The 24,101-nt window shown below is 37.4% G+C and overlaps 1 protein-coding gene across 4 annotated transcripts in view; it reads left to right on the top strand.

Annotated features, from left to right (window-relative positions):
* Positions 1-10,920: 10,920 nt before the first annotated feature.
* The window catches only part of mtss1la (MTSS I-BAR domain containing 2a), a 31,991-nt gene continuing 18,810 nt past the window's right edge, over positions 10,921-24,101 (top strand). For all 4 annotated transcript variants that reach the window (XM_053500359.1, XM_053500358.1, XM_053500357.1 and 1 more), the window contains exons 1-3: positions 10,921-11,401; positions 15,860-15,921; positions 17,476-17,549. In XM_053500359.1, the coding sequence (XP_053356334.1) occupies positions 11,333-11,401; positions 15,860-15,921; positions 17,476-17,549 (205 nt within the window). In that variant the 5' untranslated portion in view covers positions 10,921-11,332. The remainder of the gene's footprint in view (positions 11,402-15,859; positions 15,922-17,475; positions 17,550-24,101) is intronic.

The following is a 24,101-nucleotide window of genomic DNA, read 5'->3' as shown; positions in this document are numbered from 1 at the left end:
GCAATGCTTGATGTTATTTTAAGAAAAAAGGGATAGCAAATTGGTCCACTCTCTATCCTCCTTCCTCAACCAGCTGCTGATGTTTACCTGTTAAATTCTAGTAGGGAAATGTTTTTCCAATGCTCTCGTATGAGGTTTTTTTTTTTGCATGTTAAATCAGCCTATTTACACTGAGGCGTTAAAGCCAAGTAAGACAGGGCCGTCAAGTGTTTAAAATTAAATAAATTTCTGATTAAACTATTTTGGAAATGTGGTGGAAATCTGTCATAAGACTAAAAAAATGCATGAATAATTTTTTTTTTTTTTTGGGGGGGGGGGGGGGGGGGGCGGTTTTATTTAAAGCTTTTGCAAAAGGATTAGACCCTCAGCGTAACCATATATAATTTTTTATTATTTTTTTAATATTTATCCATTTTTGAGTCTTAATTCAGATGTCCACTACAGGAATTATTAAGCAAATTGCTTCTAATTTTCTATGTTAGATTGCAGTTAAAAGCCTGGGAGCATGCAAGCTTTTAAAATTATCATCCAAACAAGATAAGCTTTTATGCTTGGGATGAACATTTCTTTCAGCTTTATAAAAGACAAAACCAAAAAAAACTTAGCCACTCAAAGTCACATAACCAAATTAATTTGAGTATGTCTTAATTAAGTGGTTATCAGAAAAACCTGTTGAAGTGTAAATGTATTGCAGAGTAAATGCTGAGTGTTCACAATTTGACATTCTGAATAACATCTGGTTCCATATTTGTGGCTTTATCGTGGCTTAGCCTTCTTAGAGAACACTCTGTTCTGTGGTCAGACTGTTAAACTGCCCCTTTTCCCTACATCTGTATACTGTATTCTCGGCGTTGCATAACAGTTGTGAAAAGCAGGAATAAATCGCTCATGGTTTGCTTGTGTTTACATATTTTGAATAGTCTTAGCAGTTCATGCTCCTGTATTAAAAAAAGCAGGCTACTTTCTGTCAATTACAAAAACTAGAAAAAATATCAGATAAGGCTAGACCACTCCTGATCTGGGATTCAGGCACTTTAAAATGTCTGGAGAAAAACAAGGTTCATTTAAAGGTTGGAATCTGTTAAAAATGTCATGATTACAAGAACTTTTTAATAATGAGCTGCTGTTAATTTCATTCCTCTAACAATGAAAGACATTATAACAGCAGGCTAGTGTATCAGTAAAGAATAAAATGGCGTCTGAAACATATTATGGAAAAGTAATCAACGACAGGGTAGTATAAGACACCCTTGCATGATGTTAATTATCTTCCAGCACATCAAGACCAGTTTCATTCCTCTTGTACCACAGAAATCATTTAGATTTTTCATTTATTTATTCATGCATGCCACATGTATTAACCATGCGTCGCTAAGTTTAATGTTGTGGAAGAGCTGAAAAACAAAACAGTTCTGAAATCATTTATGGTACAGTACCTCTAAACAGTTTCCAACCCCAACAGTTTCTCTTGTGTAAAGTTAATATGATTGAAAATAAAAAAAACAGGTCACTGAAAACCAGAAGGTTTTGTGTGTTCATGTGTTTTCCTACATACTGTACTCCTCGAGCATATCTTTCGCTCTGTTTATGCTGTCTTTTCTTCCTAAGAAGGCACACGTGCCCTCAGACTGTTCAGCTGATCTGAAAGAACACACAGACTTTGCAGACAGCTAGAGGAAATTCCACAGGCTTATGTGTTCCTGCTAAACGTCCCAACATACTGTAAGTCAGAGAACCTGGACCTTTCCAGCCCCTTGGTGCAGGCAGAAAAAAAAAGAAAAGACGATCGACGCTTGTTCCAAGACCATGCTAGGTTCCTCTCAGACTCAGGCTAGAGACCAAACATGGTAAAAGAGGTATTTTAAGTACCATGGTTGGAAAAACAAACTTGTTCCAGAAAGTTACGCACATGAAAAAAAAGGACTTTGCACCAGTCTAACACAGGATTGTCTGGCTGTTTTCAAGCCTCTCTAGTGTGTCATCTCATAACTATGATTTTTTTTTCTCTACCTGATCAGAAAGCAGTTAGAAACAAAACCTTTGTTAATGGATTGTTTTTAAATCAAAGAACCAATCCCATACTGTATAGAATTCTTCTGATATAAATGTTCTCCCATCTGCAATGATCACAGTGTTCCTGTGATGGAATAAGACTATGACTCTGAAGTAATCTGCTCTGTATTAAGGCTGGTGGTAAGGCAGTGTCCAGTAGCAAAGGCTCAGAACACAAATGTCACGTCTCAGCAGGCTTTACCTGACTGCAGGGGGCTTTAAGATCCCATTCTTGCTTGAGAGAGTAATTGTGCGAATGTTAAGGGGGTTTCTATTGCAGCCTGTAGAACACTGGCAGTCATGAAGTAGTTTCCTGGCTTTATAATTTTAACAAAAGGTACTTATGGTCATATGAACAGAATGTTCTAGATAGAAGTGGTTTGATGTGAACAAAACAGCAGCCCACTCGTTGTGCAGGGGGCTTGGAGAGCTCTTATGATTCGGGGAGCTATTAAATGGCCAAGCACAAGTTTAGATGTTAAAAAAATATATTATTGTTTTGTTTCTCCTGCGCTGTTGAGTACCTCAGGTGATAGGTTCCCTAATTTCTATAGCAATGGTGTTTTTACAAAGCCAGGTTGCTAGCCCGATGCACAACCCTTCTACTTTCTCATTCAGGCTTTGGGACCAGCAATGATGGAGTGACTTTGTACAGGCATAGGATAAGGGCCTTGCCCAAGAGCCCAGAGACAGCAACCCGGCAGCAGCAGTAGCTCGAACCCTTGGATCAGCAACCTACAGCCTCATTCACCTGAGCCACCACTGGCCCGATTGTTTATTTTAATTATTTATAAAAAATTAAATAAACTAGCTAGACTGGATTAAAGTCAACACCACACCACCAACAGATACTCACATGTTTATTTTGTGCAAAAGTTAATAATTAAATGCATGCATGATTACCGTCTACTGAACATCTTGCCCTGTGGTGTGCTACTGTAATAGGGTTGCCAGGTCTTCATCTCACAACCAACCCAATGGCTAATAAAAACAGCCCATTTCCAAAACTTTAAATCTGGACCACCCAATCATTATATTAAATACTTTTATAAATAAAAGGCAACTTCATATAATACCATACAGTCTTAAACATCCTAAATTAAGAATTATCCTAACTATGAGTAAACCATCCGCTCATACACAAAAAGCACATTAATTGTGTAGACATAGGCCATTATTTTTTCATTTAGTCTACTGTACTTAAAATAATATAGTAGTCTAAATAGTTCACAACAGTCTTAGAATCGGCACTGAACTCACCAGCTTACCAATTTGTCTTGCAAACCACTGACATAATTAATCGAATGCATGCAAAACTTCCAACCCCCAACCTGTGACCTGAAAAAAAAAGAAAACAACCTGCAGTAGCAAGATAAAACATGCCCAACGTTCAGACTTGACAGACCGGTACTGCCATGACACAAATGTCAGTCCGTCTGTCAACACACTGACAATGTCAGCTTACGTGTTTTGTGTTACATACTATAACTATTTAATCCAAAGCAGCTTCCCTGTGACGCAAATGGGAATCTTATACTGTGCACGAGCTGTTAAAGAAAAACAATTACCCTGCATAATAATCTTTGCATAATTACATGATCTCCAAAAGAATGGAATATTTATTTTGTATAAAAAGAGTGAAATTACAAACAGTAAATTACTCATTCATTCATCGCTTATCCTGTACAGGATTGCAGGGACCTTGAGCATATCCCAGAAGACTTTGGGCACAAGGTGGGGTACACCCTGAAAAGGGTGCCAATACATCACAGGTCACACCCACACTACAGGCAATTTGGGAACGCCAGTCTGTGGGAGGAAACCCACCAAGCATGGGGAGAACATGCAAACCCCATGCACATAGACTTGAGACTGAATTCAAAGCCTCGACCTTGGAGGTTCGAGGCCACAATGCTCGTTGAACATTGCTGAAAATAGATAAAGAGGAAAGGTCTTGCTTGTTTGTTTTTGAGAATGAAACCTAACAATTACCTCTTATGTTTGAGCTGATGAAGTATTGAAATGTTTTCTTTCTATTAAACATTAAGGTAACTGTGACAATGTGGCCATGTGACATTCAACGTACATATGATTGCTAATCTTTCACGAGTAATAAAAATAATGCAAAAGTACATCACAAACACTTTAATATGAACTTATTGGATGTGTTTCAATGTGGACATTTATTTTTAAAGGTTTGATTCCAATATCCTGCAATGACTTTTCAGCGGCTCAAGGTTTTGAGCTGACAACCCTGCGGTCACTAGCACAGAAAGAAATACCAATGAACAAATAGCTACTTTATCATTAACTCAAAGCAGCATGTACTGATGCAAAAAGTAAATTCAGACACTGCCAAGATAAACACACCCGGTTATCTGCTATTAAGTGCTGTGCTAAAAATCTGACAGAAAGCAGCATGTTCAGCATTTTAGAATCTGCTTGTTTATTTGATTCTTCTTCTTGAACCCATTTCGCTTACAAAATGCTCTCCATATTGTAGTACATAAGATAAATCACTGATAAAGACTTTTAGGGGCCAAGGAGAATGCGTAGCTTTGCTTCACATGTGTTTTACAGTCCTGTGTAATCTGTACGCTGGACGTGTGTGCAGATACCAGACCCAAGCCGCCATATGGTTGGAATTTGGAGCAGGTGAGGGGACAACATGAATCACTGTGGCCACTTCTCTGCTGTATCCCCCAGTCTGGTGTCCATGGCCAGGTCATGGACATATAAAGAGACAGTCTTCTGTTAAATGTGTATTTTAAAGTATGAATTAGTGTAATAAAATTAACATTATAATTATAAGGTGCATTAAAAAAAGCAAAGTGGCTGGTAGTTAAATGTAGATATTTTGTAGACTGCTAAGTAAACTGGAAAATGCATGTCAAAATGCACACAATTAGCATGACTGAAATTATTTGAAAAGTTTAGAGGATTATTTGCTGTTTTTACCTTTCTTTGAATTTTGGCTTACATGATAAACCACTACCATCAATTTATACACAGGTATATTAAAGGAAAACAATCAGTGATGGGGTAGTGATTTTATGACTGTGAATTTTTGTAAATATATATTTTTTTTAATAAAAGCATATCCTGAAGAGTTTTAATTCTCATATAATCACAACAATGTGCCAATTACAAACTTAGATTTATTAATGAATGTGTTTATTAATTATATGTTTTAATGACATTTACTGTGCTGGTATGTCTGAAAGACAAGATTCAAGTTCCTGCTATCACATATCAAAACAGTCATTCCCTCACCATCCTCTCTTTGTGTTCCACCCTGCGTCCTTACAAAAGGTTTTCTTCTATTTATTAACACATTTTTTTATCCATTGATCCATTGTCCCCTCTGAATGAGCTACAATCAATATGAACTTGTGAAGTGCAGCTGGCACTATTGTCAGTGCCTTGCTGGATTAGGAAATGAATCAATGCTCTCTGACCGGAAAGATGCAAGAAAACAGGGGGAAAAGTCATAGTGGTGTATTGACTGACACCACGTTTGTGATTACATCACAAACCAAACTTTTACTCTTTATCAACTGAAAAGAGTAAATTGTAAGGGTTTAAGGAAAAATCTGAAAAGTTGACATTTCAGAGGCTGGAACAGTTACAAAGCAGCAAAGGGATTCAATGAAGCACAATCACAATGCTATAAAACTTTTAATCAGGGATGAAACTGTCAATCTTTTAGATTTGATAGTGTGTATTGGTAAAGTTATTTCTAAGCAGTCATCATTTTTAAACAAAGAATTTCATACATCAAGGCTTTTCTTTGGGGAGGAAAGAAAAAAAAAGAAAAACTTGCACTACTTCCACCGGCACATTGAACGCCAGCTGTGCCATTAACCTCATCCCTGGCCTGAACAAAAGCACTTTCTTGTGAGAATACCTCATGAACAGAGAAGCGGCGTGCAATTGTCCTTGCCCCATACAAAACCGAGTTGCCATATGTCCACCATGAAATCCCGCCCTTCGAGGTTGCCAGATTCCCAAGAATCCCTTCCTACTTAAATCAGTCTGATACACATATTATCGAAATATTTTGTGTGTTTTTGGAAAATACATGAATTAAGAGACAAATCTTAATGTGACTGTAAAGTTATAAAAGAAATACGATGTAGACATATAAACATAACAGTGATATGTTCACGACTTGTAGCACAAAACCAGAAGTCCTGCAGATCATTCATTCATCCTGTGTACAGGGTCACAGGGGCCTGGGTCCTATCCCAGGAGACTTAGGGCATAGGCTTATTGCATAGGATGCCAATTCATCACAGGGTACACACACACACACACACACACACACACACACACACACACACACTATGGGTAGTTCAGGAACATCAATGAACCTTATGTTTTTGGACTGTAATAGGAAACCCATCAAGCACAGGGAGAACTTGCAAATTCTACTTTAACAGACTGGAGGTAATACCCACCATGCCCCCTTTGAAGAACTTGAAATGTTTTTTGTTTTTTTTTTTGACTAAAAATTGTTCAGTGCCATTATAGGTCTCCCATCTGCAGAATCTATTAAAGTTTGCTTATTTAAAATATGCTATATTTTCAACAACGTGTCAGCCTGTTTCTTCATCAGTTATTTAAATAATACATAGACACATGTTTAAGTACACCTTTCAGAAATGTACAGAAGTTTTTGTGAGAAAAAAATTATATAAAACTTATTTGAGAAGAATTGTCATGTTATACAAATTATTTATTATTAATAATTATTTCACTTATCGACTGTACCGCTTAATCCTGTATACGGAACAGGGTCGCAGGGGGCCTGTAGCCTGTCCCAGAAAACTTGGGGTATACCCTGGACAGGGTGCCAATCCATCGCATGGTGAACACACCTACACACAGTCACAAGTTCATTCATACACTACAGGTAAGTTGTGAATGCCAGTTAGCCTAATTGGAGTTTGCATGGTCTCCCTGTGCTTGGTGGGTTTCCTCCAGGTAGTCTGGTTTCCTCCCACAGTCCAAAGACATGTAGATTAGACTAACTGGTATTGCTGTAGTGTCTGTGAGTGTGTGTATGTGTGCCCTGCGATGGATTGGCACCCTGTCCAGGTGTGTACCCTACCTTGTGTCTGAAGATTCCTGGGATAAGCTCCAGGTTTCCTGCAACCCTGTATTGCATAAGCAGTATAGAAAATGAATAAATGAATGATTAGACATTTATTTTGATCATTTGATATAAAAAAAAAAGTCTAAAGCTTTTAAAAATTTACCCTGGCTTTCAAGACATAACTTTGAATTTAGATGTTATTTGGTTATAGAGTACATGCAGTAGATATCGCAGCTTAACCTTGATCCGCTTCCAGGGGACCAGCAACAGTGTGTTTACTCAAACCTATCACTAAGGTTGTGTCTATAGAATCCTAACTGCCAGAGAAGTGTTGTGCATACTGATGTTCTCTCTACAGGGACACAGAATTTTTTTTTATTTTTACAGAACAGAATCTCTATTGAGTCTGACCCAGACTGAAGATACTATCGGCCTGTCCAGTATATTCAGCCTTAATACTGCAGGTGACATTGATCTATCTGCTATGTGCTTTCAATCGATTCCTCTCTTATATTTTATTTATCTCATAATTTGGTGCAATACAAAGACGTATGCCCTGATAAATGCAAATCCTTAGGTTGGGAATCAAGTACCAAGCATCTGCACTAAAAGTACAAAAAGTTAAAATTTTGAGTACAAAAGTACAAGAACCCCAAAGTAACTAATTACAAGGTAACTGATTTCCTGCATATTAACGAATAAACGCTTTTTAAAAATATTTTAAACACAGCTGAAGTTGATTCTGTTGATAATGTGAATGTCCAAGTCTAGTAAATTGTTTGTATTTTTTACCAGAATGAAAAGTATAAATTAATTAAGCAATATGACATGAGAGGAAGTGCTGTTGTGATGAATATCAGCACGGCTATGATGCAGTCATAGGCGTGAGGGCACCATCCTGAGTACTGAAGGCATCAAAGCAAAACCTTTAGTGTAATATTGCTTTTATATTAAAGATCCACACACCATTTATTATCAACAGATTATGATTTGTTTCTTTATTTAATTAGTTATTTTGCTTTGCCATCAAATATTCTTCTGGAACTGGCAGAACTAGCTAACCGCGACTGGTGGAGCTGGCAACTGACAGTTAGCATAATTAACAGGGGTGAAAGCAGTATTAAATTCTTAACAGTACTATGTAGCCTAAAGGTGAAGAGATTAAACCATAGAGTTGATGAACAGTTAAAAAATTAAAGGTTTGAAATTCTAATAGTCTGTGCTGTAGTTGTTGCCAATATGTATTGAAATCAACCCAGAGAATTGTGCTTTGTTTTTTTGCATAAAGGCAGATAAAAAAATAAATAAATAAATACTAAAACTAATGGAAAAGAATCCCTGGGCATGAAGTCATGATTTGTTCATAGCAACAAGATTTGGCATAAATGGCAAGTAGTATGTTAGCGTATTTACCTAGTTGCTACCATTAATATATATAATAAAAATAGTCTATGCAATTAAACAAGCATACACGAAACAGTAAGGTAACAAGCTTGTTACACACCAAATGTGTAAGATTTTAAAAAAATGTAGTGAGTAGAAGTGAACGGTAACACTATATAAATTCAAGTAAGATACAGATATGTGAAAAATTACAGTAAAGAAGTAATTGTACTGAAGGCTGGAGACTGTCGTGGCAAATTTTGTGAACTGCACTGGACCGGCCAGACAGAAGACAACAGACACTTCTGAATTGCAGAAAATTCTGCAAGCTCCCCTACTTCCCAAATTTTACATGATTTATATACCCTTACTTAGCAGTCACATCATTGTTTGCTCCTCCTTAAGTCAAACAGTTACTTAATATATTCATTAGATGTAATCAACTTTTGTACAGGTCAGATTGATGTGGCCTCTCCCCGTTACGTAATTTTCCCCTCTCATCTCATATTTATTCATGTCTGGGTAGGCCTAAAAGATTATGTTTTCCTTTTTTCCTTTTTTTTAAGAAAGTTTGGTTTGTTTCTGTTTTCTTAACCAGACCACTGATTGTGAAAATCCTCCTCTTCAAGATGCGTAATTATTACGCATCTGTCCTTATTATTCCCATCATATCTGATTTGTCTTTAACTGTCCATAGTATGCCTCTACATATATAGAAATTATTAGTATTTTATATTTATGTATTATATCCATTATACATAATTGTATAACTATGTGATTTTTCCAATGATTTTGACCTTATATATAAACTAGTAACTAATGAGCTTAATTTTTGGATACTAAAATTAGAGATTAATTAAATCATCGCATGATTATGTTTAAATTAGTATTTATTCTTCATATAACTATTGCTATTGCTATTGCTTAGAGTAATCACACTGATCTGATTACTGGCTTGATTATTCATGTTATTAGTTTTTGAACCCATACTATTCAGATCAGAATTATTTACATGATTGTATTTAGTAATGCATATATAGTAGAATATAAGTGTGTATAATAGTTATAATTGGTAAAGTAAAGGATAATTACAGTTAAGTCAGTCAGTTTAAAGTGCAATTTTTAAATTTTGCTTTAGACCCATGTTTATTAAAATTGTCTTTCTGGTCAATTTGAACTCACAGGCAGCGCCCTTCTTGCTCATCTCACCTGAGGATCCTTCTGAGAGCAGGTGCTTACACCCTGCCTTATCCATATTGCCACAATCATCGCCTTATCAGAGCACTTATTCCTCTGAGGAGGGTATTGCTGAGGATTAGTGATTAATTAGATTTTTCCTTTCTATTTTTTTATGATAAATTTGATATATGTTGTTTTTGTCCGCTCTTAAAAGAGGAAGTCTATCTCTTTGCACCCTATGTCCTAATTAAAGCAGAACCGAAAAGTTATTTTTATATTTTGGATCACTGCCTGCATTTTCTGTATTTTCCACTTCATTAAAGTTCCTCAATTTCTTGCACTCTGTGTGTATGGGTCATTTTCGGGTCATACTTCGCATACTTTTCCTTCTACCTGTATATTTCTCACTTCCCCAATTTGTCGTGCAGGCACCTTCTCCTTTATTGTAACGAGTGGATCAAGGCCTCTTGAACAGAGGCCTTCTGGGTATTTCGTACTTCACACTTGACTACAATTGTAGGCCAATACATTTTTCCCACAAGACCATAACTTTATTACTGGTATAATTTAAAGATAAATCTTGGAGGCAGGACATACAGTACAGTGTTGGCCAAAAGCGTTAAGACATCGTCTGTTATCTAAATTTATAAGGATCTTATACTAAATATTCCATCCATCCATCTAGAAACCTCTGTGGTAGGACGTGGTAGGACAACCGATCAACATCAACATACGCATTCATACATTACGGGCACTTTGGGACTTTTGGGACTCAGGAGGTGCATGGTGACAGTGCTCATGTGGAATAATGATTGCAAAAAAAAAAAAAAAAACTCACTCACTCACTCACTCACTCACTCATCGTCTATATGTGTTATAAAGCACACGGACCCTGAGGCGGAAACTGAACCGAACTGGAGGTGCAGGGCTACAGTGCTAATATTAAAAGTTGATTGCATATAATAACAAATTATTCTTATTATTTTGCTTGCAATTATTATTATTATTATTATTATTATTATTATTATTATTTTTAATTTAGAATGCCATTAAAACATTGACAAAAAAACATTTAAACATTTCACTTTTGTTACAATTTTGGCCACCACTGTAGCTGGACGGGCAATATGATGGCACGTGACTGCACATGCCTAGCAGGTGGGAGGAGTTAAAACTGTTACTGTTCTGTGTCTTTGATCCCAATCTGGCAACTCCACCAGCACCAGTCCACTGACTCTGAGATTTCCAGTCTCGGATTTCAGATGCTTTATCTCCTAGAGCTGTTTAGTTTGTCATTATCGAGCGTGAACACTAACACTGCAGTGGATTTAACTGCAAGTGTATAATAATAATAATAATAATAATATGACAGAGCAGCGCTTTATTAGTGCGCGTCCTTTCTCTTAGGTCTGACTGGGGGGTTGGGAGGGCGAAAGCAAATCTTTTGACCCCAGCCATCATCCTCTGACTCGGTTGCTCTTTCTTCTTCTTCTGCTTCATCGCCCGGGATGTGACGAACCGATTCCTGATTCCTGAAAGCGGTTGACTGGAGCGGAGCCGAGTCTCGTGCGTGTGTTTTATTGCTCAGTCATTGAGCGCGTGCTGCGCGGCGTTGACACCATGGAGAGCGTGGAGAAGGAGTGCGGCGCTCTGGGTGGATTATTCCAGGCGATCGTCAACGACATGAAGGTAAAAAAATAAAAAAATAATAATAAAATTTATTAAAAAAAACAACAACAACAACAACAACAAAAAAAAAACACCGCACAGTTTAGATATAACGCAGTGAAAACCACCGCTCCTGATTTTATTGCCTTTGTCTTGTTTGAGGCTCGGGCTGCCTACAGCACTGATGCTGAGATTAATGACACCGAGGGCGCAGCGTGCACCCGGGCGCTTTGTTATGAATCCAACGCCTGTACAGAGACCGAACTAATAGTATGCTCTGCTTTAAATAAAACGTACTGTATGATTGAGATAAGCACGAAAGCATGTCTATATGAGCACCACCACCCCACTGCCTGAGTGTAGGAGGATGCATGATTGCATGTTGTGATACCATGTGGGTGCTGTAATCACTGAGATTCTATGGGCTGTCTGTTTACTGGAAAAATGAAATGAGCTAAGAGTTAAGTAAACCACTTATATTTTGCTTTGGATATTGTATTTAATTCCTAATTATAATATCTGGTGATCCTGTGCTAATTAGGTCGAAGTTTTTTTTTTTCTTACTCAGTTATTTCATTAAATATTTCTGACATTCATAGATGCACTGTTGCCTTGCACCTCCAGGGTATGGGTTTGATTCCCGCCTTGGGTCTGTGTGCATGGAGTTCCTTGGTGGGTTTCTTTAGGGTACTCCGGTTTCCTCCTACAGTCTAAAGATATATGCAGAGTAGGCTAATTGGCATGCCCATGTGTGTGTGTCTGTGTATGCCCTGCGATAGATTAGCACCCCATCTTGGATGTACCCCATTTTGTGCCCTAAGTTTCCTGGGATAGGCTCCAGGCCCCCCGTGACACTGTATACAAGATAAAGCGGTATAAATGATGATTGAGTGATATTTATTTTAATGATTTGGGCTTGCGATAATTTTGTATAGTCTCTTGCCGTCCATTAAATAAAACATCCATTTGTTTTAGGATTAATTTCACAAACCAAACTTCTAGTTTTTGTACACATTCTCGCATGGTTCATTAATAAACATGGCCAGAAATTGCTTATTTTGTCAATTTAAATGACACAGCAGACCTTTTTTAAAATGTGGCCTATATATTAAGCACACAAGAATATCTAATTTACTTACCACTAAGTGCTGCACATAGCTCTTCAATTAATTTTAAGCATGAGAATTAAAACATGAGGTCTGTGCAACTTTATTCAATCATTATATTTTGCTTTTTTATTTTGCATAAATATTTGCTATAGTTTGTTTTCACACCCCAAACTGGCCAATAGAAGTGAAATTGAAATAGATGGAATTGTGGAGAGATAATCAGATGTCACACTTCAAGAGCCCGAAGGTTGTGTTGCCAGAAATGTGTTCAAAAATACATCAGATGCTCTGCATTCAGTGGGTGGAGTGTCTGAAAATGGGGTTAGTAAGACTACAGTGGAACAAGTTTAACCTGCTCTTTAGGGAGTTGTATGATCAAGGTTAGAGGTCTTCAGGGCACAGTTTTATTTACTATGCTACTACGAAGGACGGAAATACTTCTCTTAATTTATCGTATTATAATAGTTGCTGTTCTTTTTCTATAAACAAAATGTGACCAGTATTGATATTGTGATATATTACCAGGGTGTGTAGCTTGAGGTTATTGAGGGCTTATAATAACTGCACTCAAAAATGCAGACAGCTGCATATCCTCCTTACTCTCCTCCTACTCTCATATTACATACTTGATGTGTTATATTTAGTCATTCCTCCCACATGCTTTGCTTTCCTGAACACTTTCTAAGTCTTTAGGTCTTGAATTGCTGTCCTCCCGAGAGTTCACTTTAAAAGTCTTGAAATACTTGGATCTTCCAGAGCTTGGATCACATACCCCACTATAGTTGTAGCTGATTTTTTGGGTAATTTGCCAATTCGTTGCGTTGTTGGAACAGAAAACTGTATCTGGGTGTAAAATTTAATACAAGGTGACTGTGCTTTCACACTGTTGTCAGGAGTCACTGTTATTGCCACTTTGAATGCCATCATATAGTGAACTTCCTGGGCCTGAAGCCAGCCCGGGCCTGGCCGAGTCTCAGGGTTGGCAACGTGCTGCTTTTCTGTCATGCGCCACATTAATATCCTGAGAGTGAGTAAGGGAAGTGAGTGGTGATGTTAAAGACACCATAAGCATTGAAGGCCTTTTTTCCTTCTTAGTATAAGGAAAGCCCAATGAGGGATAAAGTCGCTGGTATTTCGTTCACGGACTGTCATAGTGATAATTGTGTTGGTCGTGTTTGTGTTTATGGCAGGGAACTATCGTTTGTAGTTTGGTAATAAACAAGAATTGAGAGTTTATTATTATATTGCACATCTCATTACATGACATACAAGATGAAAGAGATATGAGGCGAGTGAGAGATCTGCTCTAGGTTGGACCTTAACCTTCATGCTGAGCAGTTACTGTCCATTTCAAATAACAGTTATTCATGAAAACAAAGTGTTTAATCGTCGGATTAGTCTTTTTTGTTTTGCAATTATATGATAATTATATGAAAGACAAATCCAATCATGGTAGTTATTAATAGGTTTATGCTTTAAATTTACATGCATGCTTTAATGTTTTTGAATGTCCAGGAAATGTTATTTCCTGTTATGACTTGTACACATTCCCTTCCCTACTTTCTCTTGAAGTTAACAGGACAAAACAATGCAGATTGTTAAACTTCCCTGTGGTAAATAATTTAAGGGAATATATTTGACTGTTACCTCTGACTGTTATGGCACACAGATCCTGGAGTCTCTTTGCAAAAATGTTAAATAAATATCTCCTTACAGAATCTTACAGCTTAAGCATATCAATGATAATGTTTTTTTTTATATATAAAAAAACATGTTTTAATTAGTTTGTTATTTTTTCCTCTATCATACAAATCCCTGGTTTACTGTTACTGTATAAACAATGATTTGGAGATTTAAAGTGAAGATATTAAGACATACATATTTTGAATTTTCTGTAAAACAAATAAAATAACACACATGTTAAAGACTTCCTTATAACGAAATTATATAGAGTGAGATTAGCATTTTTTGTTTTTGTGATCTTGTGATAGAGTATTCAGAGCAGATGCTTCAGTAAAATAACAACAACAAAAAAAAGCGAGGATTTTTCCTGTACAGTTTACTTCCTACTGTTGATATGCTTCAGTCTTTGCACGGCTGTAAGCTTCACACGACAGGAAAGCTAATTAGCCACCTGTGGCTGTGACAATGGACATGGCCGTAGCTGCGACAGGAAATGATTTCAGCATGGCAACAGCAATGTGACATATTAAACTAATGTCTAATTTAAGACCTTCTCAGGACCAAACACATTGTTTTGCTAAATTTGTTTGTCTTTTCTTTTCAATCAGTTATTGATGCTAATCCAAAGAAAATATGAACTAGCCATGCACTCTCTTTCACATGATTTCCCAAGTTTGGATTAGGTTAAAAACAGATCAAGTGTGTCGGTTGCTTAGCCATGGGCTTAAACGTTACTCAAAGCTGAAATGGTGTCTCTGTGTGTCTTTTTTTTTTAAAAAGATGATCATTTTCTATTTATTCACCTTATTTCCCTGGTAACCTTATTAACTCAACTATGCGTGTGAAGGTTTATCGACTTAACACAACCAGTTCGTTCTGGATCCTGAGATAATACCAGAACAATACAAGAAAGTCACTTTTGTATATAATTCAACAAGGAACTGGGTGTGTTCAGATAGTTTCCTTTCAGTCGCCTCCAGGACAGAGATCATATGAAATCTATGGAAGATGTGTCTTTTTGTACATGGCCAATAGAGTGCCTTACTTCTCTACACCAGCTACACCATTTTCAGTTCTGTGTTAATACAGCCGTGCTCAATACACCCATGTCTAATGAAGACATTTGTTCTTGGGAATGCTTTCAGTATCTGTTTTACCAGTGAAGTGCTTAGGGCCGGACATTTCCCTCAGAAGGTTTTAATAGGTAACTGCCTGTTTTAGAATTTTTTCCTGCTTTCCGTCTGAAGAGCATCTGCTCAACAAGGCAGATCTGTTTTTCATTGGCATCATGAAATTGTGGTACGTTGCCCCCAGGCCGTGAATGGAGAAAAATAACCATAAAAAGAAAAAGCATCCTCTCGGAAAGACTCTTTATACACAAAATTATTTTTCTGAGATTTTGGTAGATGACAGCTTCAGGGACATTTTGCCTAACTAAACCCATATTAAACTGTAATTAGTGTGTAATGTGTATGACTGGAAGTCTGTCTATGTTTGACTAAACATCTGTTCCTCATCTGAGGTGTTTTTTTTGTTTTGTGTTTCTTATTTGGATGTGAAGATTGGGTTATGTGTGGGAAGTGCGTAGATCTGTTCAGAGAGTAAAAATAGAGTTCTGACATGACATGATTATGACACTTGATGTCAGTGTCAATTTCTTAACATGACCCTGTTGCTCTTTCACTAGAACTCATACCCAGTGTGGGAGGACTTCAGTGCCAAGGCCACAAAACTACACTCGCAACTCAGGTGATAAACTTTTTAAATGATCTGTAAACTTTTACTTAATGTTTCTAGAGATTTTGGTATATTACAGCTACTTTAAAAGATTTCTTCAGTTTCTATAATTTCTACAATGGTTAAGAGTTATCAAATATTATATATAGTTTGAGATATGCATAATTGGTCTCTCTGCTTTTTCTGCAAGATGTTTAGACAAAGCTGCAGCTTGTAGGTTTTGGTGGTTGAAAACCTAAAGGGAAACTTTAAATTTCCATTATAAAGCGCATGTTAAATGTTAAATAAATGCACCACCTAGGTTTTAGGTTCCCCTGTCCAACCAAAACAGCTGTGACTCATGAGGCATGGACTTCCCAAGACCTTTAAAAGTGTGTGGTGTTGTCTGGCACCAGGACATAGCAGCAGATCCTTTAAGTCCTTTTGGTCACAGGGCAAGGTCTTCATGGATCGGACTTTGTCTAGCACATCCCATGGATGTTTGATCAATTTGAGATCTGGGGAAATTGGAGACCAAACCAACAACCCTGAAATCTTAGCCTGCTAAGAGTGTTCTGATACTTGTCTTTCATGGACCGCCTTGATTGTTCTTCAACATTTTATGCTACACTGGCTTTTCTGCTGGATCGGCCCAGACAGGCCAGCCAGTGGTCCCCACACCCAATGAACATTTGGTGCCCAGTTTACTGGAACTTACAGTACCACCCAAAATTTATTTTTATACATTATAGAACAATACTGGATTAGTTACATGTTATTCAAAGACACAAAGGTCAACTGTTCTGGAATAGTTCTTGCAATAACAGTATTGTCAAGTGCATTTGCAAAACCCATTAAGCACCATGATGAAACTGGCTCTCATGAAGACCTTCCCAGGAAAGCAAAACCTTTAAAAATCTCCAATTATAATTACCTCAAATTAGAGCCATTATGAAGGCTTTACAGAGCATAAGTACTGTGGCAGACACATCTTGATATTGGATGGAGATTATTGCATATTTTGGCTGCCTTCAGCATTGTTTTAGAAAGAAATAGGTTTGAGTTGAGAACCTAGGTTCTCAACTCAAGAAATAGGTTGAGAGTTTGAAGGTGTTTCTAAACGATGACTGGTAATGTCATTGATAACTTTATTCAATTCACCCAGCAGTGAAGTTAGTGTTACACTAACACTATCACTGGTGGGTAAATATTCTTGTACATTCTGTTTGTAGACGTACATTCTTTCATATACCCGTATTCTTGTTTTTTATGATTATAATTATTTTTTTATTATACTTAGATTAAATAAATATCCCTATGAATTACCTGTTACTATCCAAACTGTAATAAATCACATTGTGCATATTTAGATAAACCTGTGATTTGCCTTACAGCTGGCACTACTGTTAGAGTTGCTGTTATAATAAAAATTACTCAACACCTCTTGACCAATCAGTTACTGTTATGTAACTCAAGGCTTGCTGATGCAGTTTGCTGATTTTACAGCTTGTCATTTTCTTAAGCTGAGCTTATAATATAATATTCATGCCATTTTGTGTTGTGTTCACTTCTCTGCGCACCCTTCAGGACCACAGTACTGGCGGCAGCTGCTTTCCTGGATGCTTTTCAGAAGGTGGCAGACATGGCAACAAGCACAAGAGGTAAAATTTTCAAGAAAGCTGGCTGGAAAAAAAAAGTAGCCATGGTGATGAGGTTATTTTTTGAATGACTTTCGCTAAAGCCAATACACAGTTTTATGGTCTCCACCTGCTATTAGACATCATAAATACTCCATTATACAGAGTTTAACATCTAAAATGCACTTAAAGCATACTCAGCAGTCAGAAGAATGTTAAACGTCTTTGGTTGGTTTTTATTTTGCTTAGCAGGACCGTCATTTTCTTAATTACAACATTCCAAAAACATAAAGAAAGAGAAAGAAAATGGCTCCTGACTATTTACTGTGTGATTACCAAAATTCTGTTTGATTGCATTGAATCACCAAGAATTAAACTTTCCACAAGCCTGATGGAGCGTTTTAAGTCGAGGTCAAACACGTTTCGTCCTCACTGGCACAGTTTCAAGATGTGGGTCAGACACAGCTGTGGGCATGGAACCAGTTTAGTCCTTTTAACATTCACCTTTTTATTTGCTTAACATATCTATTACTATCACCATTACTATTAGCTCATTTAACACTCCACACAGAGGATCTTAATCACAGAACCACAGAAATTGCATATTGGCAAGATGAGGCAGCTGTATTTATCATGCATTCACAGGCAGTTGCTATGGGTTACAAGGGTTTTCAAGACCATTACCTGAATAAGGCTGCTAGACCAAACTCAGGTATCCATTAGAGACGAGTCAAAGCACAGACTTTGTTTCTAAGAACAGATTAAAAATATGTGGTTGCGTACTTATCGTCTGCGTTTTAAAAGATTCAATTACTGATATACAGTGCCTCAAGTATTCACCCCCTTGGAAACGTTCCACACTGTGTGATGTTGCAACCTGGAACTGAAACTAATTTAATTAAGGATTAATCAGCTTCTGGGATGCTGCTCTGTCTAATGTCTTACCGGGCACTTACTTTAGTTCGATGAACTCATCTAGTTGTTGTTTTATAATGATAGATTTAGTGGTGCTTTGCAGAATGTTCAGACTTTGGTATTTTATATAGTCATGGCCATGGACAGATCGATACTTTTCCATGAGACTAAAAGTGTTTTGTTACTAGATACAGTAATGTCATTCTGATGTCATCAAGGGTGGCCCCTTTCCAATAATTGTATAAGTTCTGATGGCAACTGATCATGAGACTAATTTAGGAGTTTCACTAGAATGTATGGGGCACGGGGGTGTAGTGGTTAGCACTGTCGCCTTGCACCCTCAGGGACTGTGTTCGATTCCCACCTTGGGGTCTGTGTGCATGGAGTATGTATGCTTGGTGGGTTTTCTCTGGCCACTCCGGGTTTTGTCCGACAGTCCAAAGACATACAGATTAGGCTAATTGGCGTTCCCAAATTACCCATAGTTTGTAAATTTGTCCCTGGAGGTCCAACTTGGTCATAAAACTGAAATAAATACAATCCACCATCCCTAGTTGGACTACTAGGGATGGTGGACCTCCTAGATAGATAGATAGACTACAATGTATGTGAACGCTTATGCAATCATAACTTATTTATTTTGTGATTTAAAACTTTAATATTATGGACTTTTAGTGTAGCTTCAAGCTGTACCACTTACTCAAGACCCTGTGCCACTAAAAATATTTCTACCATACATAGTGGAAAGCCTTCTCCTGCTTAGAAACCCGAATTTAGAGTTCTGTCCTACTTTTAGCCCTAAATCCACTGCAGATAATCTTGTTTTCAGATGTGTGTTCTCACGCTCACACACTCTCTTTAATCATTATTAACCCTTAAAACTCAAGCAGCACGCATATGTGTCGGCAACACAGCGTAGGTCAATGACTGAGTTACAAAATTGGAATTTTCCAGTTCCTAGAATATGTGAATCATGTCGCAAAACTGTAGAACTCGCAACATATTATTAACATATTATTATTATTATCCTTATTATTTGGTCTTGCTCAGTCAGTTTGTATAGTTTGTTAAAATATAATAAAATTTGGTGGCTTAGGGGTTAGCACTGTCTCCTTGCACCTTCAGGGTCTAGGTTCAATTTCCACCTCGGGTTTATGTGCTTGAAGTCTGTATGATCTCTCTGTGCTGGGTGGGTTTCCTCCCACAGTCCAACGATTGGGTGAAAATTTTCCCTTAGTGTGTGACTGAGCATGTAAGTGTGTCTGCCCTGCAAAGGATTGGCACCCCCCTCCAGGGTATACCCCACCTCGTGCCCTAAGTCTCCGGAGACCCCCGCAACCCCGTATAAAGGATAAAGCAGTATAGATGATGAGAAGTGAGTGAGTGATATTTCCTAGGATATATATTTATGAAAATAGAAATGCAAATAAGAGCTGAAAATAGTCACATGATCACACTTTAGTTTCAGAATAGTACTAAGGTGTGTATTCTGTTGAAGATCAAAACCTGTTTTTCAGCCTCCTCTTGCTTTCTATGTAACCATTACAACGTCAATGAACCAGTTTAATTGTCTTCATCCTCTGGGAATGTGGCAGTCCACATTGACCTCTATACCTTGAAAGCCTTAAATTATTTCTTAGCGGATGGATGGATGGATGAATGGATTAATGTCACTGCAGTTGTTTTTACTTACGTTAAAGAATCTATTTGCTTAGATTATTAATCCCATGCTCATAATTGAAGGATAAACACCGGATACGACACAAACTGTAACCTGTGTTATATGCTTAGATGTGTGTAGTGTATATATGTGTGATGGCCTGATTTTGATCTGCAGTTTACCATCAAAAAATGTTGCCCTGTCTGTTCTGCCCTCCAACAGAAATCAAGCTGCTAATCCCTGGCATTAAGTGTTAGCAATCAGTCCTTTTCTGAATCAGGGGCAGAGGCTGGATGTGCAGGCAAAGCTGGTGGTTTTTACTAAAACGCTATTTTTTCCACAGCTCCCCACTGACACATATTCAACATCACAGTTAGTCACTGTTACTGATGAAACTATAATAAATTAGCTTCTTTTTAAATCCTATTGAGCTAACTTATATACAAATCATGCTTACTGATGAGAGATAGATAAATAGATAGACAGACAGACAAAATTAACATACTGTATATACATGTTTTTGATTCCCTTTATCCTGATAGCTTAACGTGGACGGGAAAAAAAAATTACATCACGAACTCGTATAACAGTAAGCTGTTTTAAAAATTATAACAGCAGCCAGTTCACAGATTATTCAACGTATAAGCAAAAAGGTTTAGAAGAATATTAAGGCTAGGTTAGAATTAAAAACTACAATGAAAAATGCAAAAAAATAAATAAAATAGAAAACAGACTAGACACAGCGTGTATCCTGATGGATGAATTTACTGCATGTTTTATCTATTTGTTTGTCTATCTGTTAATTTGTCTGTCTATTTATCTATCTTATCTATCTTATCTTCCTGCCTGTCACCCTCTCTCACTCTGTCACAATCAGTTAGAACAGCAGGAGAAACACTGCAAATAGCAGAGGCAGTAGTGAAACTAAAAGAACGAACACTCACTCCAGAGCAGTATACACAACAAAAGAAACAACAATAAGGGCAATGGTTAAACCAGTAGGGAATGTGGGTATGAATTTGGGGAGGGGAGGGATGTTGTTAGGAGCGGGGACGTGTCACTCATTGTCTCTCAGAGGGGACATGTGGTCTTGTACTTTGAGGTGACGGTTGCTATGTGCCCTCTCCTAAGGAAGATCTGTAATCTTTGCACCAGGGTCATGTCTCTGAAGTTTGGGATCAAAGTGAGGAATTTGGGGGTTAAAAGAAGTGCACCTTTACCCTGACTTCCAGTTTCACATTGTTCGACTTTGTTTGATGAGATGATGGGTATTGATACATGTATCGGATGTTAAAGCCGAGCTGATCTGAGCTCTGAGTTGTTTACTGTGTGTTACAGTGAGTGGCTAAGGGCACTCTGTTCAAGGTTCAGCTCTCGACACAATCAGAAAAAAATAAAATATATAAAAATAAAATAGTATTTACTATTCGAGCTAATCCATAAATCCAAAACAGACATTTTGAAATTTACCATTCAGGTTTTAAGACTAAATAAGAGATGTTTAAAGCTCGACTGCCTTAACGTAGTATCTTTAAAGTACTTTGCATCTGACTAAAACAGTGCATATATTTGAAATTTGAGCCGACAACCCTAGTTTGTTTAGTCAGTTGTGGACACAGTGTCACATGGTGCAAGGCTGCCACCACTGTTTGCATTGATCTTGCACCAGACAGGCACAACATATTCATTTCTGTGCATACTCCAATTCACCACAGAATACATAAGGCAGTGTCTAGTCTTTAGAATCGTAGAACTTTGAAGTCTATAAGTACATCCAAATACATTTCGGAATAATTATTGTGAGTTAGAATTGGACGGATTTTTCATTGGAATTTTTTAAATCGATCAGAGGGAGGTGTTTGGGCCAACTAGTGTAGCTAAGGTCCCAGCAAGGGTGAACTTGTATACTGTACATGGTCTTGATGTTAGGGATGTGTGTATATATATATATTTTTAAATATCTTAATTTTATCTATCTATCTGTCTATCTATCTATCTATCTATCTATCTATCTATCTATCTATCTATCTATCTATCTATCAAGCAGAAGTGCTCAGCTACCTGGTGAGGGTGATATTTATGGACATGGCACAATCGTGGGTGTTTATGTAGGAGTTTGAAAGCAGTGCATTAGCGCTTGAGCTATGCAACTATTGATGTCTCTTTGACCGCCTCGTGTTTTTGGAGCCTGACCTCTAAGAATAACTGCCTTTGTTTACATTTGTGAGACAGGACAAATGTTCAAATGTTTCGGGGGGTTATTTACTCAAAAAATGCTTTGTACTGAATGCCTTTGTTCCTCCTGCTTTGTGAGTACACTTTCAAAATGTTGTGTGCTTTTATACCATGGAGCTGGATCAAATTCTCATGATTGTGGGAAACATTGTTTTGCTGGTCTGTGATCTTATACACACACACACACAAGCGCAGACACACATACGAGGGACGTTCAAGTGAAATCGGGACTTATGAGATCCGAGCGCATCCTTTTAGTCATGCTTTTAAGTGACACGTGTCTCCTATTACTGCGTGGTGGCCAGGATTTTTTGGGTCACACGTGGACTCTTGTAGATTTGCTACCCCATGGTGCCAACTTATACCGTGAAAACTAATGTCAGGTTTTAAGAGGTATGCATAACGGTCTCAGGAAAAACTTCTTGTTTGATCTCCAAAGGCTGTCTGTTTTTGCAGGACAGTGCATGACCTTGTACGGCCCACTACACCACTTGTACATTACAGGAATTTGGCTGGGAGTTATTAACATAACAGTCTACACCTGTTTGGGATATTAAAAGTGTTGCTGGGAGGCCAGTGTTTCAGACCTGATGATGACATGAAGCATGGCTCCAACATACTGAGAAATCTTTCTACTGTACCTTTATGTTATCCAAGGACTAGTGCATTAGTGTAGCAGGGAATTATATAGAGAAATAAAGGTAGTTTAACTCACATAACTATGCAGAACCAGTCCGAAATTTGTCTACAAGTTTATATATCTATGTTTCTACTAGAGATTTCAAAAGTATGTAATAACACATATGCCACTAGGTAATTAAGTAACAACAATAATTGTTATTTTAAGATACAATGGCCAGCTGTTCTGGAATAGTTCTTGCAAGAACAGTATTGTGTCAAGTGCATTTGCAAAACCCATCAAGCACCATGTTGAAACTTGCTTTTATGAAGACCTTCCCAAGAAAAGCACGACCAAAACTAATCTCTGCTGCAGAGGAGAAGTTCATTTAGAGTTAACAGCCTCAAAAAAAAAAAAAAAGCACCAATTAACAAAAAGCACCTCAGAGTAGAGTTGTTATAAAGGCTTTACAGAGCATAAGTAGAAGACACACCCCAATATCAGCTGTTTTAATTGGATTATTGCATATTTTTTATGCATTCAGCATAGTTTTACAATGTACAAAGAATTAAAAAATCATGAACGACCATGGAATTAGAAGGTGTGTCCAAACCTTTGACCGGTAATATATGCGTGTATATACAGTAGTTTAACTGAATGTGTATCTGGAGCTTTGTATACTATGCGGTATGGGATTTGGGAGAAAGTCTCAGATCCCTCTGCTTAAGAGGAGTCATAGGAACTGGGTATTGTGTTAATGAAGACTCTGGGGCTGTTTGTGTCCTCTGAAGTTTGTGCTTAGACATTGATTGAGGTGTGTGTGAGGGCATGTTTTTATGCCTTGCTGGGGATCAAATGTCAATGCATGGATAGTAGAGTCTGGACGTTTTGTCCTTGTGGGAACATTTGGTTAGAATTATTGGTTTGAATTAAGAAAAAAAACAAGGGTCAAAAGTTTTTCATTTGTTTACTGAGAATAGAGTTTTTTTTATTGTGGTTCAGACATTACATCACTTAGCTGTTTTTATTTTATAAGAAGGTCCTCACAAAGACCTTAACGCAAATTTGTGTGTATACTATATGTGTGTGAGCTGCTTCAGTGTGATTTTACATTAGTGATGAAGAGATGTGTAATCCTCTTTACCTT

Source organism: Clarias gariepinus, chromosome 7, assembly GCF_024256425.1.
Source record: "Clarias gariepinus isolate MV-2021 ecotype Netherlands chromosome 7, CGAR_prim_01v2, whole genome shotgun sequence".
In the NCBI taxonomy this organism is placed as follows: Eukaryota; Metazoa; Chordata; class Actinopteri; order Siluriformes; family Clariidae; genus Clarias; species Clarias gariepinus.
The sequence above is the reverse complement of the archived record's forward strand: the minus strand, read 5'-3'. Positions and strand labels throughout refer to the sequence as shown.